General features: G+C 43.2%; 1 protein-coding gene across 1 annotated transcript in view; it reads right to left on the minus strand.

Annotated features, from left to right (window-relative positions):
• Positions 1-10173, minus strand: part of LOC126162006 (brachyurin-like) — a 56595-nt gene extending 46422 nt beyond the window's left edge. Inside the window, exons 1-3 of the mRNA XM_049918228.1 lie at positions 10099-10173; positions 7103-7169; positions 3393-3561 (exon numbers count right to left, since the gene is read on the minus strand). Coding sequence (XP_049774185.1) covers positions 3393-3561; positions 7103-7169; positions 10099-10146 — 284 coding nt within the window. The 5' untranslated portion in view covers positions 10147-10173. The remainder of the gene's footprint in view (positions 1-3392; positions 3562-7102; positions 7170-10098) is intronic.
• Positions 10174-19297: the final 9124 nt, after the last annotated feature.

Consider the following 19297-nt stretch of genomic DNA (forward strand, 5'->3'; position numbering starts at 1 on the left):
GTCGTAATCCAACGCCACTGAAATGCTATGTATCCAATTCTAAATAGTGGCAACTAGAATAGCAACACCGGGAAGGATAGCAAATAACGAAACTTCCGACAGGTTCTTGAGTATGAGATAGTAGGGGACTGGACGTAGAGCTATGGGCTGGTAGTCCAAGAAGCCTGCTGCCAGTGCCGCTCTGTCGAGGCAGTTCTTGCCGAATGACTGTGGGAAACCTGGATGAAAACTGTTGTCTCGCTTGACAAGAGCATTGTTGTTGTTGTTGTCTTCAGTCCTGAGACTGGTTTGATGCAGCTCTCCATGCTACACTATCCTGTGAAAGCTTCTTCATCTCCCAGTACCTACTGCAACCTACATCCTTCTGAATCTGCTTAGTGTATCCATGTCATGGTCTGCCGCTATGATTTTTACCCTCTACGCTGCCCTCCAATACTAAATTCGTGATTAGCTGTCGTTACTTCCACCGCCTCTTTGATCACAGACTCTCAGATCCGTTTTGCACTGTACAGCACTATGACCTGTTCGAAGTTGTCGTAAGGTGTGTCCGTCATTGTTTCTCTGTTCTGCAAATTTCATTTAAAGGAACTGTTTTTTTACGCTGCACCCAGTGCCGCATGATAATGCAGAGTGTTTGGTCTATCTACAACTAACACTGCAAACGCCTAGTCGGCTTTAATGGACGGTACCGTATTTTTAATTCTGCTATTATTCGGAAAAACACGGCTCATTTTCCCCTCTAGATAGGCTTTTTTCCGGAGGTATCGAGCAGGAGTTATAGTTCGGTAGTTCAACAGACAGGCTGTTTCTCTCAGATACTCGACCTGTACATCAGGATGGGCAGCACGAAGCTTTAATTTGGCAAAGTCCTACAGCTCCAGAATTACTCTGTGGTGTGATAATTTGGAAATAAACGTTATATACGTTACCCCAAGTTCCACCTCCGCCCAAAGAGCGAGATACATAGAAATAAATACGAAATAGATAGACTAGACATCTCGTCTATGGCGATGTCGTCAGAGTCTGAACACAAGCTTTGGTGAGACAGTAAATGTGTGATGGGACTGTCAAGGAACGATTTAGTTCAAGAATACACCAAATTGCTGTCCACTGTCTCCGTATGAGGTACTTTCTCGTTCAGGGATGTGTGTAGCGCACAACATTCCTCGACTTCAGCAGTGGAGTAAAACATCTGCCAGAAGCTTGTTCAGAACAGTAATGTGTTGATTTCAGTGGAGAGTTCTAGGAATGTGCTACAGTTTCTCGCACGTTCTTATACGGTGTCGGAAACGATTTGTTTTTATAAGTGAACTAGCGACACATTCCGGCTTCATACGGTTGTTTACGACGGACGAGTTGTCGGGGTTAGCGGTAATGCCGCCACCGCGCATTACTATGAATAAAAATCAGAGAACAACTTTGACCATTTAAGCAGTGCACGCCAGGGAAGTTCTCAGGAGACCTGAATGTTGTCTGTCCCGTCGTTAATGGCGTTTGGAGTGATTTCTCATGGTAATGAAGGGAGAACATCATGGTTTGTTTGAAATGTTAATAACCAGTGCTAATAGGATCTATCTGTGTGTGTGTGTGTGTGTGTGTGTGTGTGTGTGCGGCCGGCCGCGGTGGTCTAGCGGTTCTAGGCGCTCAGTCCGGAACCGCGCGACTGCTACGGTCGCAGGCTCGAATCCTGCTTCGGGCATGGATGTGGGTGATGTCCTTAGGTTAGTTAGGTTTAAATAGTTCTAAGTTCTAGGGGACTGATGACCACAGATGTTAAGTCCCATAGTGCTGAGAGCCATTTGAACCATTTTTGTGTGTGTGTGTGTGAGAGAGAGAGTGTTTGTGATTGGATGTGGCTGTGCGGATCATGTCTTAAGGCGACAAATGAAGTAAAATAAAAGGGAGCTTGCCCAAAGTACATATGTAGCCCGTGACGGCTGAAAGCTCATTTACAGCTCCACTGAAACAATCTAAGTAAACGAACCAAAGCTGCATTTGTGGCTGAAGTAGTTTTTTGGAAAAGTTTTACATTTAGCATAAAAAATTAAAAACCAGAGTTTTAGGATTCTCGGTTTTTTTTTGCTATGCAATTGTTCTCAGACTATTTCAGGGAAACTACTCAGTAAAATTATTCGATTCGCCCGCATCTTATAGTCTCACATCGTAGCTTGATGGTTAAGTGATTATGTTTTCGTTATTGCCTATGTTTATGGTGATTGAAGTCAAATAACTCACTGTTCATTCTTCAAAGAATCTGCAGTGAACTATATAGCGCGAATTGCGATTGCCTATCTGAGGTAAGCACAAACTGGCAGTTCGAACTGCTCTCATTTTTACGAAATGCGTCCCCGACCATCTATAGAAATATTCTATAATGATCTGCAAGGTTTTCTGAATCCTATTCGGTCCACTATGTTTAACGAATCAGGAAGATCATGCCCATGTCTGTTTCCTTCTATAAGACGCCATCAATGTTTATGAACTTTTCAGTTGGTGCACTTTAGATTACATACCAGGTATTGCTGTCCACAAAATGTAGCTAACATACCGTCTGTGTGTGTGTGTATTTGTGTGTGTGTGTGTGTGTGTGTGAGTGTGAGAGAGAGAGAGAGAGAGAGAGAGAGAGAGAGAGAGAGAGATCGTCAGAGACTTACATCACTTTTTTTTTCACTTGATGCGTGAATGCACATCCACACTAAGCATTCTGCGCCAATCTTTCCGCATGGTGGTACATCAAAGAAAGCAGAACACATGCACTCTGTTTGAGTGGAGTGCTTCGCACTTTGCAGAACTTTGCTTCCAAAGAGTTCTTCCATTCACCACCAGATGTCAATGACATTCAACATGCTTTTCACAGCAGCGGTGGAATTAATTTCGTCGTAGTTGAATGAAGTATTTAAAAATTATATACTCATTCCTTCCTCATACGTCAGTCTATCTATCAGTGAAAACCATATCAATATCCCCCTCCCCCCTACAGTAGATCCTGATAGAACAGCAACTAAGCACTTCATTTTGTATGTGGGTAGATAGAAGAGAGAGAGAAGATAGAACGCAGAAGACGGATAAATGATAAGTAGGCTAATACGGTAGATCGTGTTGCGCTGTGTCAGATGAGGGCAACTGCCGGTCCCTCAAGACAAGAAGAGTGCAATTCATAGTATATTTAAGATGACTTCATACAGGATACCAGTCCCTCTCCTGAAGTTGGTAAATAGGAAGCTTGTCGAAACGATGCTTCAAGGCAGTATTGTTTTAAGGTAACAACACAGGAAGATTTCGTCAGTGCAATTCGACGTCAAGTCTTACAACAGCAGATGAACGTAATCTTTTTTCGTATAAGCATGAGACCACCTTATGGATCTTGGCGTTGGTACATTGATTTTACTCACCCGGAGGCGCAGTGCCCTGCTGTTAGGACGACAGAGGTGGAGATCAGCGACCCGCCACACATGGCGCCGTAGTCCACGATCAAGGACGCCTGGTGTGGGAACTGGCCGAGATAGGCTGGGGCGCCATTTACAATGCGGCCAGCAGCCTTTTCAGCCTTTGGGTGTCCAGCTGAAACAGGCGGAAACTGGTCATTGATTGGCAGTTTAATTAAACACTTCAGGTGGGATTTGGGAATATGACAAGTTTTTGTCCTGGTTGTATCTATATATTCAGATAAAACTTCCAAAACTCACACAAAATGTACACTGCTCAATGGTCCCAAAGAACGAGGGAATTTTCATGGACGACAATGCCCCATGTCACCGGGCCACAGTTGTTCGCGACTGGTGTGAAGAACATTCTGGACAACTCAGGCGGATGATTTGGCCACTTAGAAAACCTGACGTGAACCCCATACAATATTTATGGTTAACCGAGAGGTCAGTAAGTGGATAAAACCCTGCACCGCCAATACTTTCGCAATTATGAACGGGTATGGAGGCAGTATAGCTCAATATTTCTTCATTGGACTTACAACGACTTGTTGCTTCACTACGCTGGGCAACTCGATATTCGGACGTACCGAATGAGTCACCTCACTGTAGAGACACATTAAGAGAATGTCCAAGTGTACGTGCAAGTGCTGATTCATCGACACAATAATTAATTCCTGCTCAGAAGACGACCAGAAACCGTCGATATGTAGTAACAACGTGGCATCTATGGCAGAACCGGTAGAATGAATGATAGCCTGTAGAACAGTGTGAGTCTCCCACCAAGAGCAGGCTGTGGGGGGTGGGCTGGCGGATCCGTTCAGTTCCACTGGTTAATCTCTGGGGGGGCTGCTGACCATGGAGCTAGCTCGTCCGTGCTCCACTCTAATGGCTGACGCACGTGGATGCAGAATTGTTAGGGACTGCTATGGGTTTCCTGGAACTCTGGTCCTAGAGATTTGGCAGTGTGGCGATTCACTACCGTAGGTCAAAGGTATATAATTCCGCGACAGGGGCTGCCTGAAGTACACAATTTCCTTACCCCTGAGCTGTCCTAGTGGTAAAAATCAAAAACTGCCAGTAACTCATCTGTTGCGAGATATTCAACAAATGAAGGACCATCCTTTAAGAGTTTTGGTTGTTTTTCTTTCTTATATGTCATTTAATTTAAGCAGTTATTGAAATTACTTGAACTGCCTTACATATCTTGAGGCGAATACTTAGTTCCAGTTTTATACAACTTCCTTTTTCTTTGTGGATATACGACCCGCAGTGCATTCCAAGTGGCAGACACCCCTTCTCAGTGCTATGTGATATTGGTCCGACACACTTCAGTGATATTGCAGGATGTTCAGTTGTTAAAAAAAATCATCGTATAGGCTCAGTTGTAAGTAAAACAGGTGTTAGACTTGAGTTCATTGATAGAATATAAGAAAACTGCAGTTAGTCTACGAAGTATATTACTTTTTTATTTTTTTATATACACGAATAAAAAAGTAATATACTTCGTAGGCTAACTGAAGTTTCCCTATATTCTATCAATGAACTGAAGTCTAACACCTGTTTTACTTACAACTGAGCCTGTACGATGATTTTTTTTAACAACTCGCAAACTGTTACGCCCATATATTTGTATGAGTTTATTGGTTCCGATCATGAGTCACTGATATTGCACAGGATCTGATAAAAAGTCCTCCCGTATTTCAAATGTGGATACAAACAAAGATAGAAAGATACGGAGTTTTATTTGTGAACAACAAATACTATGCCATTTTAAGTTAGTACGTGTAGTCTTCCATTGCTGACACATTAAGGAAGCTTTAAGGAGCTGTCCATTTTCGTGTCATTGCCGGTGTAATGGCAGCCACTTCCTGGGTGATTGCCTCCTTCCGTGCTTGCAGAGTTGTGGGTATATGTTTGTGCACTTCAGCCTCCAAGTGTCCACAAATGAAAAAAAGAATCAGAAGGTAATAAATGAGGTGACGTAGGGGGCAGGCGATTTCTACTCAAGAAGAGAGAAGGCGCCTGCTGAAAATGGCATGTACGCTACTGATCGATACCTCGTCCACATCAGTAACCCCATGACAACTCACACATTGGCCTCTGCAAAAACAGGAGGTCTTTTTGCCGCACCCTATATTTATACTACCTGTTCCCATTTTTTGAAATTCCCAATTTCAACGTTCTGAACATTTAAGGTTCCGATTTTAGCACAGCTTTGAGGTCTTATTAATATCTGACATGATTTTGTGCGGCATTTTCCACACTGTACTTCATTGAAGGTAAGTATATCATCTACATAAATCTGAGATAACTCTTAAATTTGACTGCCAGGTAATTAATATAACAATATTAACAGTAATGGTTTCCACGCACTTCCCTGCGGCATGCTTGGAGTTCTACGTCTGTAGATGACTGTCCTGTTAAGGTAACATGATGTGCCCTCCATACTAACAAATTCTCAAAAAATGTTCAAATGTGTGTGAAATCTTATGGGACTTAACTGCTAAGGTCATCAGTCCCTACGCTTACACACTACTTAACCTAAATTATCCTAAGGACAAACACACACACCCATACCCGAGGGAGGACTCGCACCTCCGCCGTGACCAGCCGCACAGTCCATGACTGCCGCGCCTTAGACCAGCAAATTCTCAAACAAGATACGAGTTTCACTTTATATCCTATACAATAGCAATTTCGTTAGTAACTGTTTGTGTAGTAATGAGCAGGAAGCATTTCTGAAGTCAAGAAACACTGCATTTGCCTTCATACATGGCTATCAGTATGTTATGTAAGAAGGGCGCATTCCGAGTGGACGAAGATGGCACCTGTATTAATCGGTAACTAATAGAAACATTTAACCTAACAGCCAAATAAGCACAGAGTTTTCGCTTGATGGTGGACAAGAGATCAATCGTCTCGGAGGGATCAGACGATGTAGTTCCTGAAGGAGATGATTGTTTTTCCGTTCTCAATAAGCGAACTCGCTTACTACGTCATACCGCAGCGTCAAGTACGTAGTAAAACAATAGTACCACTTATCCTTTCCCCTTCACTTCTTATATTATCATGTTGTTAGTGTTGTCCAGAGTTTGCTTTTGGTCAGTTGCTTCTTACATATGTCGCAGAAAATCCGTGCTCCACATTGTGTTCACTATTGTACGTTTGTTCCAATCAAGGGCCCGTTATCATACCATATGACTGTTGTTGTGAGGTTAGAGCCCCCAGCTTTTACTTATAATACTATAGGCACCAGGATGCTACACATGTGCCACAGACGTTTGACACACTGTGTTTCCCAGCTCAGATGTATAGGCGGAAAAGACTTAAAGGAGATTTTATGTACTGAACTAGTGTATGTGCAGTTAATTTTAAAATTTATGTTACTTTCAACAAATATGATTTAGAACATCGTATCATTTCAGAACATAAAGATGTACAAGAGCTAAATAGTGATAGACAGAACTATGGCGATAAGCAATGGCACAAATTTGCGACGTATGACTCTGATGCTACGAGAAATGCGTATTCTATGATAAGCCGATTTAAAGGTCGCCAATAAGTAAGCAACCAGTTATAAAATGTCACGGATTCGAGGATTAAGTAAGAGTAAATTAAATACTGCTGTGAATCATAATTTTTCTCTGGTACTCGTACATTATAGAAATACTTACGCACAAGTGGCTTTGTCTTCACCATTGGTGTAAGATTGCGCTGTAGCGTCGCATACTGGGGCAGCGCCTGTCAACAAAGGAATGTTATACATTTTTGTTGAACCGTACGTCAAAAATACGTCATCTTCTATATATGTATCTATACTAATAATGATGCTGTAAAATCGTTGTGGCTGTCTCTCTATTTTAAAGACGAATTTTAGTGGGGTTTTCACAAGTAACTTGAGCGTAGACTGGGGCAACATACAGGCTATGTTTTCTCAAATCGGATCAAGAAAAAAATATCGTAATTTACTATCTGTAACTATACTAATAATGATGCTGTAAAACCGTTGTGGCTGTCTCTCTATTTTAAAGACGAATTTTAGTGGGGTTTTCACAGGTAGCTTGAGCGTAGACTGCGGCTACATACAGGCTATGTTCTTTCAAATCGGATCAAGAAAAAATATCGTTATTTAAGGTGCTGTAAATGCGAAAGGGTGTTTGTCTGTTACTTTTCCACGACTAAAGCGCTGAATCGATTTTGATGATATTCGGTATAGAGATAGCTTGAACGCTATGGAAGAACGCAGGATACTATAAAAAAGTGTGTGATTTAAGAAATTTATTGATTTGAAGAATATTAAGCGAATTAGGAGAAAATATTTGCACTTTGAAAAAGCTGTTTATTCTTTGACTCATGAACTTAATCGTACTTGAGAAAATGCTTTTATTGGTTGATATGTTTTACGAAATACGATTCAATGTAACGTAGACAATGCTTATACAATCCTCAATGTCTTTAATCCATGCTGTAATATAATATCCGCGAAAGTATCTGAGTTATGGTTTCACGACTAAACTGCTGAACCATAAAATGTGATATAGAGATAGCTTTAATTCCGAGGAAGAACATAGGATATTTAAGAAAATAAAAAAATGTCTGCACCTAAATCATGAAATAACGGATGGAACACGCTTGCACCACTCAGCAACAGCGCTGTGTGCGTACAGCCTTGTTGTGAACTGGAGTAGGGGATGTGATGGAGGGAGGGGGTTAGGGACGGCGTGTATGGCACACATCCTGAGCTAAACTTACCCAAAAAGCAGACACGTGAGGGCAGCTCAGGTTATTGCATGTACAGTAGCTTACTCACCATCACTCATCGTAACAAAACTACTGATATGCAAGCACAGCCAGAGGAAACAGCTAGTTTTCAAGTAATCAACTAAGGCAGCAAATTCTTTCATGTATTAATACTGAACTAGAATATCGCGTCTGTGGTGACAAATTATTTTACAATTTGTTGCGATTTACATGCATTACCACTGTACATGTCCATAAACAACCAGAATTTATCAAGTCAAAACAGCAGGAGTAAATTGTCCACACAAAATGATTAAAATTGATACGATTGGTTCTTCCCTTTGTATGACCAGATAAATCTTCAAAGGATGTGAAGCTCCGCACAAACATGAGGGAACCTAAAGTAACTGAAATTAATACTGTACTGAAGCTGTCATGAAGTAATAACAGCAGATTTAATGTACAAAACGTATTAACAAGTGTGGAATCGCAGTGATTGTGGATATCCAGTCGAAACTTTGTCTCACTATGGGGCAAAGGGCCTGCAATGCTCAGAACATTTCCTTCATGCTCTTGATTGATGGCGGTCATGAAATGTAATTAAACAGAATTACTCAATTATAAAATGGGAGAGCAGGGATTGCACCTTTGCCTGCATGAAGGATGAAATATGATTAGTTAGGACATATGCTTAAAAATATTCAATAGAAACAAAGCATTCGTTAATCAGGTGTTATGTTGTGAAAATTATGACAACATATGAAATGGTGTACATTACAAATGTTGTTAGTGTGCATGTAAAGTCTGTAAGCTTTCATTCAGTTCCCTTAGAACTGATGTGCTACTAAAGTTATTCACTACGTTCTATCAAATTATTTACGATAGAATACATAGTGTATTCACACAATTTACTGCTAAGAAACAGTGAAATTTATTGGAGAAGTTTGAAAAATTAAAATAATAATAATAATTAAATTTTCGGAAATTATTGAACATGTTAAAAATTGTACCACGTTCAGAAATACTCGTTGAATGGCGATAATTACATATTACATTGTCGCTGTAGATTCACGCATTTTTCCATTCTTTATCATAGATATTGATTCTGGACTTTGTACACAACAAAGTCTGCTCTGTTCATATGATGTGGTATTTTAATATTTAGAATGTGAATTACTTCAGGAAGTTGCAGAAAAAAGATAAAAAAATTGCATTATATGTGACCTAACTAGAAAAAGGACAATACTTCCGTAGCTAAGCAACATTTTCTCTTACTTAAGACTCTTAGATTAAATTTGTAAAGTATACATCAGAATTTGTAGTTCCGGCTTAGATGAACAAAATTCTATAGTCATAGATGTTTCCTAGCAAGCACACTAGCATTTGAGAAATTTATATCATTTGATGCACTGTGTATCTTTGAACTCTGTATTTTTATGGAACTGCGTATTTTGCATATTTTTGACAGATTCTTATTATTATGATTATCACGTAAGTATGATTTATGTGATATTAACCAATGAACCTCAATGTAGTTCATTTAAAATTCCACGAATCTTATTGCGAAGTTACGTTGTTTATGAGATTATCAATTAGGGTAGCTACTAAATAACTTGGGAGTATAAATCAAACCCTGTTATAAAAAATATATCAGGTATAACCTTAACCATAGTCAAATCGACGTATTTCAGCACAGCTGATCAGTACACAACTGGCTTTTCGACTACAGTGTAATGTTCTATTGTCTAATTGTTTGAATCAGTCTACATAAGCTCTGATGCAAGTTTGGTGGTAAGATTGGTTAAACGTAGTGAATGCATTGGCAGTAGCCTCAGAATAATCTACACAATGTTCAAAATCGCCATTTAATGACTCATCGTGTTTGCTGCACTTATAGTATATGTGCTACCGTGACTGCACCATATTTTACCTGAACGGCAACGGCCACGGCAAAAAGCAATATTGCCAACACGTTCATTGTGGTCTTGGGCCCGCACCTGCGGGTTTCAGATGCATCGCTCCGTTTTATACTCTATATTGTGCAGACTTGTTGACAAATGAGTTATCAAACTCAGTTTCAGATTTCAAGATAAAGCTAACAAAACGGACTTTGAAACTCTCAGAGGGTTCTGATATCTGTAAAATTGGAAAGATAACAGTGATTTCAAAATAACAGGTCGTGGTACAGGATCGAAAGAACAAGGAGTGGTTTAGTGGTTTAGCACACAGTCGACAGCATTGTTATTTGATATGCATTTGCTATAATTGAGAGAAACCGTGGAGCATCCTGATCGGGGCAGCCCGACGGGGATTTGAAATCGGCTCCTCCCTAATAAGAGAACAATGCATTAAGCAGCCTAATCTACGTGTTGAAACCATTTACATTACCTAACAAAAAAGTGAAGTAGCCAGAGTGGCAGGAGCATGGGAATGAGGGTATGTGACAGAGTATGTGATGTTATTTTAGTGATTACAAACGCTAGAGAAGTTTACAAAACATGTGGGAGTATGAGACTAATAGTCAGCATGACACTGCACCTCTCTCTTGCCTCGATGTATGCAGAAGATTCGATTGGGGAAGGTGCCATAAAGCCTTTCTATCCTTTCCTGAGGAAAGTTGGCCCACAACTGTTGTAACGTCTTCTTAATATGGAGGTTACTGGCACTAGGACAATGTTGACCTGCGAGCCGGTATCTCACATGTTCTATCGGGGACAGATTTTGGGATCTCTCTGGCCATGCTAGTACCTCAACAACACACAGACAGTTCAAAGAGACAAATGACACTGTAAGCGTATTGTCATATCGCTGGCTTAGTTTCGGAGAATCTTTGCGGGCAGCGCGTCTGCAGAGTCGAGCACGGGACACGGAACTGTTATGTTGTGTTGTGGGTAGCTCTGCATGTGAGAAGCATAGTTATTATGAAAGTTCAAGTGTTACTACAAGAACTATTACAGTAAGGTGATGAAATATGGATTTGATTCATAGGAAAGTGCGTAATGACAAAATGAGCAGTGCAGCCGATAACGTATTTGTGTATCCTCCCGTTGCGTGTCGCACAGCATCAATCATCCGCGCCGTGTCCGGGCTCTCAGAATGAACTAATGTGAATCAGTAAAAATTAGTTATCATAAAAGAGTACAGTCAAGTGCCAGTGTCTTGCAGCGAGTGTGACAACGTGCGTTCGGTCATCGCGTTTCCGCATCATCAACAACCAGCCGCGCCGCGACGGTTACGCTCACGCTCGTCCGACTGTGAACTGTGAACTGTAATTTAACTTTATGAGCAGTGTTATATCATTACTAGTGACAAGGAGGGCTGGTGCGTGACGAGCGTAAGAACTTTCGTTCGATCATTCGGCTTCCGCGTCATTATCAATCGCCCGTGTTGCGTTGCTTAAGGATACGCTCGTCCAAGTGATATTGTGGACAGATAATCATCAAGAATATTAATTAGGATAAGCAGCTATGACTTAGAATGTAAACAGTGCAACCTGTGATTTTCATATCGTCTCAGAATATAGATGTTCATACCAAACGTAGGACATCTACATCTACATCTACATCTATACTCCGCGAGCCACCTTACGGTGTGTGGCGGAGGGTACTTATTGTACCACTATCTGATCCCCCCTTCCCTGTTCCATTCACGAATTGTGCGTGGGAAGAACGACTGCTTGTAAGTCTCCGTATTTGCTCTAATTTCTCGGATCTTTTCGTTGTGATCATTACGCGAGATATATGTGGGCGGTAGTAATATGTTGCCTATCTCTTCCCGGAATGTGCTCTCTCGTAATTTCGATAATAAACCTCTCCGTATTGCGTAACGCCTTTCTTGAAGTGTCCGCCACTGGAGCTTGTTCAGCATCTCCGTAACGCTCTCGCGCTGACTAAATGTCCCCATGACGAATCGCGCTGCTTTTCGCTGGATCATGTCTATCTCTTCTATTAATCCAACCTGGTAAGGGTCCCATACTGATGAGCAATACTCAAGAATCGGACGAACAAGCGTTTTGTAAGCTACTTCTTTCGTCGATGAGTCACATTTTCTTAGAATTCTTCCTATGAATCTCAACCTGGCGCCTGCTTTTCCCACTATTTGTTTTATGTGATCATTCCACTTCAGATCGCTCCGGATAGTAACTCCTAAGTATTTTACGGTCGTTACCGCTTCCAATGATTTACCACCTATGGCATAATCGTACTGGAATGGATTTCTGCCCCTATGTATGCGCATTATATTACATTTATCTACGTTTAGGGAAAGCTGCCAGCTGTCGCACCATGCATTAATCCTCTGCAGGTCTTCCTGGAGTACGTACGAGTCTTCTGATGTTGCTACTTTCTTGTAGACAACCGTGTCATCTGCAAATAGCCTCACGGAGCTACCGATGTTGTCAACTAAGTCATTTATGTATATTGTAAACAATAAAGGTCCTATCACGCTTCCTTGCGGTACTCCCGAAATTACCTCTACATCTGCAGATTTTGAACCGTTAAGAATGACATGTTGTGTTCTTTCTTCTAGGAAATCCTGAATCCAATCACAAACCTGGTCCGATATTCCGTAAGCTCGTATTTTTTTCACTAAACGTAAGTGCGGAACCGTATCAAATGCCTTCCTGAAGTCCAGGAATACGGCATCAATCTGCTCGCCAGTGTCTACGGCACTGTGAATTTCTTGGGCAAATAGGGCGAGCTGAGTTTCACATGATCTCTGTTTGCGGAATCCATGTTGGTTATGATGAAGGAGATTTGTATTATCTAAGAACGTCATAATACGAGAACACAAAACATGTTCCATTATTCTACAACAGATTGACGTAAGCGAAATAGGCCTATAATTATTCGCATCTGATTTATGACCCTTCTTGAAAATGGGAACGACCTGCGCTTTCTTCCAGTCGCTAGGTACTTTACGTTCTTCCAGCGATCTACGATAAATTGCTGTTGTGCTTAACGTTGAGTGGCTCCCCTAAACCCGCTTGCATATTTAAATACATAATTTCAGGCAAGCCAGCAGCAGTGTGGAGCAGAACTACACGACCCTCGCGGGATTATCAGGTACGTGGTGAGGACAGGGCGTGCGGTCACAAAACGAGAAGCGACTACCAGGTAAGGAACCCCCCCCCCCCCCCATTTGTACCACCGGGCGTGTTACAACATGTGTGGACGAGCATTGTCGAGTTAAAAAATTGTGCTACAGTACTATTGCGTGGAAGGTAACACCTGAGGGCGCAGGATGTCCGTGTGACATACTATTGTGTCGTCAGAGTTCTCTCAATCAATACCAGCTGCGACCTGAAGTCATACCCGATGCCTCCCCACACCGCGACACCAGGTGTAACACCGCTGTGCTTTTCCAAAGCATCGCAAGAATGGGACCTCCTCGAATGTTCGTCCACGGAAGTGCAGAGCAGTGATTCATCGCCGAACGCATTGGAGCCGCGCAATGCAGTTGCGCCAGTCATTAGTAGTCCATTCTTCCCTATCGTGGCACTGCAATGATGTCCCTTTCAGACTCTGTCAGGAGCTGTTAACGCTGCCTCAAATGAGCACGCTGCACCTCCACGTTCTTCGCAGTTGTCAACCAACGTCTGACTCTGTTCACGCCCCTTACGTGCGCTACCAGGCCTGGATACAACGCTAAACTCAAATAACACTCCTTCTGGCAGCAGTTCTCCTGTCACGAAGAGCTGCAGCTCTAATCATTTACATATCGTCAGACGGAGTGCAAATGTAACAAATTGCACTGTTTGACCGTATCTTCGCCGGCCGCGGTGGCCGAGCGGTTCTATGCGATTCAGTCCAGAACCGCGCGACTGCTACGGTCGCAGGTTCGAATCCTGCCTCAGGCATGGATGTGTAGCGGCACCACCGTTTAGAATAGGGAAAGTTAGTTTTGTGCGATACTCAGAGCATGAGTTACAGCCAGGTGCGGGCTGTATTGCAGTAAGTTATGCTGACCAGCGGTTGCGAAGTGGAATGGAAGCCACAGGGCCATCGAACCGCTGAAACGTGTAAACGCAGTGGTTTGCATGCTTTCAAGTTACAGGAAGAAGGGGCCCACTGGCGCAACCGGGGTGTGGGGCGTACGTGACTTGGAGCGATGCATTAGCAAAACAGAGGCATGCAGCCGAGGTATTGTTTTCTAACGAGATTCATTCAAGTATGGCCGCTCTCCTGGTAGGTGGGGTGTGTCACTCCGCCAGGCTACACGCAGCAGCGTATGGGGCGACAGCGTCCCAGTCCACGGCGAGCCATTGGTTCGACCCTCTGAGGCCAACACGGTGTCCGCAGCCAGCCAGGGCGGGCCACTTCGGCTCGCTACCGAGGGGCAGTCATCTTGGCTCCCAACACATGCCGGAGACTTCCGAGGCGATGGGCTGCAGATTCACACACTGGATCGCAGGCGGTCGTTGCCGGCGGCATTCCCAGCTACGCCAGCCGAGAAACAAGCAGCAGCGGGGCCAGCCTACTGCTCCTGGCGGAGCAGTGCAGAGTAAATGGGAAGGGTGGCCGCTGAGTCAGCTACTGGTGCAGCCATCCTGACATAATCGGAACTGTACAGCTGGCGAACAAGGCCGGCACGACACAGCGTTGCGTTGCACAGGTCGCTGCGGCCTCAGCATTGCGGGGCATGTGACGCGGACCATGGTGAACAAAGAACTGTATTGGAAACGAATAAATCATTTGGGAAGTTCTCGCCGAGTTTTAATACGGCACATTGTGGCACCCATCCACTACATTTGGTGTCTTCCTGCTACATTTAGTCATCCTGATACATTTGGTGTCAATACGCCGCATTTGGCGTCTGATACCACTACATTCGGAGTCAGAATAGTGGACATCGTCTGTCCAATACGACGTTCGAGCCCACCGCCTGTACTACAGTCACAAGATGTGGTGTGTGCTGACAAAATTGTCCTTTTTTGAATGCTGGACGTTTTCTTTCTTTTTTTGTTGAATATGGCTTGCCAGAAGCCACATTTCAGATGTTTTGTGTAGGCATAGTATTTTTGTTGTCAGAGTAAGTGTTTGTATGTTTAAGGAGTAACATTGTTTTGTGGCGTTTAATTACTTTTGTTGTTAATTTGAGTATGATGTTTTATTTATCTCCTCCTAAAACGTAAGATGAGGTACTGAGTGTGATGATACAGAGCTCTAAGAAGGCAGATTGTTCTTGTACTTAAGTGTTTTGCTTAGGACTAACTGCAAATGAAAGAAACATAATGGCAGAATCAAGGACGCAACGTGTGTCGGAACCAGTAGCGGTGCGGATTTTGATGGAAAAAGTAGCACAATTGACAGCACACAACGCAGTTGCGAATTGAATTAACATCTAGAAGTGAGCGGGAAACCGCAACTGATCAGTCGTTGTTGTCTAGGGTGCAGGAGATTGAGCCAGCTGCCGCAAGTTTGATTATTACGTTTTCTGACAAGGCATCTGAGGATGTGCGTTCATTTTTGGAGGACTTGGAGATGTGAGCAGTCATGAATGATTGGTCTAATGAGCAGTTGTTACATATAGCCAAGATTAGATTAATGGGTGAAGCGAAAACATATGTAAGGTGTTCTGAGGCCTTAAGGAAGGCAGGACAGTTTAAGCAGTTAAAGGAAGGGCTTTTACAAAGGTACAAGAAACAGAATAGGACTCGGTACTTTAGGGAGAGGTTAAGAACAATGACAAAGAGACGCGGTGAGACGGTGGAGATATTTGCGGACAGGATAAGGTAAATTAATGAGTGTACTTACACGTTGGGTCATAGCGATGAAGCGAGTAGTGTTCTGTTGCAGGAGGCCGAGCAAAGGGCACTTGATATATTTTTGAGAGGGTTACCAGCGCATATGTCACGGAAAGTGCGTGAAGGGACTCTGAAAGATTTCTATTCGGTCATTCAGCTAGCAATTCAACGTGAGGAAATAGATGTGGCAACAGGGGTGTGCGAGAGGCAAACAGTGTTTGCAGCGGGTATAAAATGTTATAAGTGTGGTCACACGGGACATGGGCAGAGGCAATGTACCCAGTCACCAAGGAAATGGAGGAAGGGGTGGAAATCAGCAGCTTGGAGGATGGAGAAGTGGAGATAGGAGAGGTGAACAATCGTTAAACGACAGAGGGGGCCCAAGACCCACCTAAAGGAGCTCCAGTTTAATTTCAATGCTATGAATATATAAGCAGAGGTGGAATGTTCAGTGGCAGGATCCGTAGGAACTAAAAAGTTTAAGATTTTGTTGGATACAGGGAGCAAGTGTCAGTGGCTATGAAGAATGTAGTGGGACGAAGGAAGTTGGACCCACCACATTATAGGATGCGTGGAGTGGGGGATAAGGAGGTCACGCCTTTGGGGTTGGAGACACTTGACTTTCGCATAGGGAAAGTCTGATTTAATGCATGCATGGAGGTGGTACCATGGGTGAGCGAGGGCCACGACATAATCCTAGGAGTAGATTTCTTCCATCAACATCATGTCAAAATTGACCTTGGACAACGAACTGTGGAACTTGGCGGAATGTTATTTCCGGCCGGCCGGAGTGGCCGAGCGATTCTAGGCGCTACAGTCTGGAACCATGCGACCGCAACGGTCGCAGGTTCGAATCCTGTCTCGGGCATGGATGTTTGTGATGTCCTTAGGTTAGTTAGGTTTCAGTAGTTCTAAGTTCTAGGGGACTGATGACCTCAGAAGTTAAGTCCCATAGAGCTCAGAGCCATTTGAAACTTTTTTTTTTTTTTTGTTTCCGCTAGGGGAAACTGTTGTCAATGCAGAGCTGTCGCAAGGGGCGTTCAATGTAATGAACAAATCAATTGAAACGTGTAGCATTAAGGCTTCATTAGCATGAGTGTGTGTCTAGTGGCACTTGGAAGTCGCTTTAGGTAAGTGTGGAGTCGAATCTACCTATGGGAACAGTATGTGTTATTGAACCATTGGGCGATAATGAAGATTTGGGTTCACTGGGTTGTTTTGTGAAACGTAGTGTTGTACGCATATAGGAGGGGAACGATGGGCGAGTAGTTTCTGTGAACGTGGATAATTTTAGCACTGTAGACGCGAATTTGAGGAAAGGAGCTTTAGTAGCAAACTTGACGACGAAGACTGGTGTTTGGGAGGTGGGCGAAGCGATCACTAACTGCTGATAGAACTGCATTGCATGACAAAATTAAGCATTTGAAAGGATAAGAAAGAGAGCATATGGAAGAATTATTATGGGAATTTAAGGATTTGCTTTTTCCACAAGGGCCGTTACGAGCAACTCCATTAGTTCAACATAGGATACGAACAGGGAATGAAGCACCTGTTTACCGTAAACCATACAGAATCCCGAGGTATTTGCAGCTCATTGTGGAGGATTTCATTTATCAGCAGCTTGCGGACGGTATTATAGAGCATAGTAATAGTTTCTGTGGAGCGGGCATTGTTGTTGTGCCTAAAAAATCTGCGGATGGAACTAAGAAATGCAGGTTCTGTTGTGACTACCGATACCTCAATAATAAGACAGTAATGGATGCATACCCCATTCCAAACATATCAGAGACTTTGGATTAGTTAGGACAGTGCCAGTACTTTTCTACGATGGATTTGACAAGTGGTTATCATAAGTTAGAGGTGGCTCCAGAGCATCGTCCAAAAACTGCTTTCTTTACATCTGGAGGCATTATCAGAACATTAGAATTCCATGCACTTTGAAAAATTCTCCGGCAACGTTTCAGAGGTTGCTGACAATGTCTTTTGAGGGGTTTGAAACCACGGCAGTGTCTTGTCTATTTGGATGACGTTATAGTCTTTTCAAGTAGTATGGAGCAACATAGACAGTGGTTAAGGGAAGTCTTTATGAGGTTAAGGGCAGCTCGTTTGACGTTGAACTTGGAGAAGTGTCATTTCTCATTGGAAGAAGTAAGATATATAAGGAGGTGTGGTCTCCTGACCTTCATTTCTTACATATTCCGTCCTCACAATAGTATTCTGCACATCAAGACGCTTCATTCGAACCCAGACTCGTTAAGGTAGAGTCAATTTTGTATGAATTCATATAAGCGATATTCAAATCTAATAAGTAAATCGCAAGTGCGCACCGAGGTTGACAAAGTCGAGGCTGGCGTACATGACATGACAGCAACAGGAATTTTCGTTCTAAGGAGGCAACCAGCCCGCTGGGAGGTCCGTCCCTTCAGAGGGGTGAGTCAACACACACCTACTTCGGCCAGAGTGACTGCTCAGAGAGAGGACAGCTTTTGCCAGAGCGAAGGGATAACGACCCCCATGTTCGACTTAAAAGCAAATTCTGCTTCATTGTGTGTGAGCGCCCAGAAGACGCATTTTTTGACGGACCGACTGCGTAGTTATGGAGTTCTCACAAGACGACAGTATACGCCTAACAGAGATGCTACATATTTCCGCATTAGTCGACTTAAACGAAACGTTATTCTCCCGTTTAAAACAGCAACGCTCATTGGCCGAATATTTCTGACGCAAAGAGCCAGATGAGTGAGGGAAGAAAGAGAATGATATACCCTTGCCATTTTTCCAGAAAAAGGGGCCATTCTGTTGTCGCTCTTGGAGCGGGAACACATAACGAGAGCGAGTGCGCTCTTACGTGTATGCAAAGAGTGAGGAACGAAGTCTCTCCTCAGCTCAGTACTTCACTGGGAGAGCACCTCTGTTGTTAGCGAATCGGAGTGATCCTCTATACTGAGTCGCCTGCGATTGAGCATTGTTCACTGTGTTGGCTGCCACGCTTATTGTGCAGTGTGAACACGGACAGAGTACTAGTTAAACGCCTGCAAGCGAATATTGAGTGGCATCACAGTGGACTGGTTATCTGACCGGTGTACCACGCCAATAGTTAGACCAGGGGTGGACGGGAGTCCTTGACGTCATCAAGGCGTAGGGAGAGTTTGATTGGTGAAGGTCAATCCAGATAGAAAGAGATAGTTGTGTTATTTGTCAGCAGCAAACGACGCAGGCAGCAGTCGTCGCAGCTCACGGTATTGTACGCTACAGCGTATGCGAGCCCCATCTTTCCTCCATAACAGTACACTCCATTACATTTCTCACACGACAGCCTTGACCACACATAGAAAAGTTATTCAAGTTGTGTAGGCCCGGCTCCCAGCCATTCTGCCGAGTAAAT

The sequence above is a fragment of the Schistocerca cancellata genome, chromosome 2 (genome assembly GCF_023864275.1).
Source record: "Schistocerca cancellata isolate TAMUIC-IGC-003103 chromosome 2, iqSchCanc2.1, whole genome shotgun sequence".
NCBI lineage: Eukaryota > Metazoa > Arthropoda > Insecta > Orthoptera > Acrididae > Schistocerca > Schistocerca cancellata.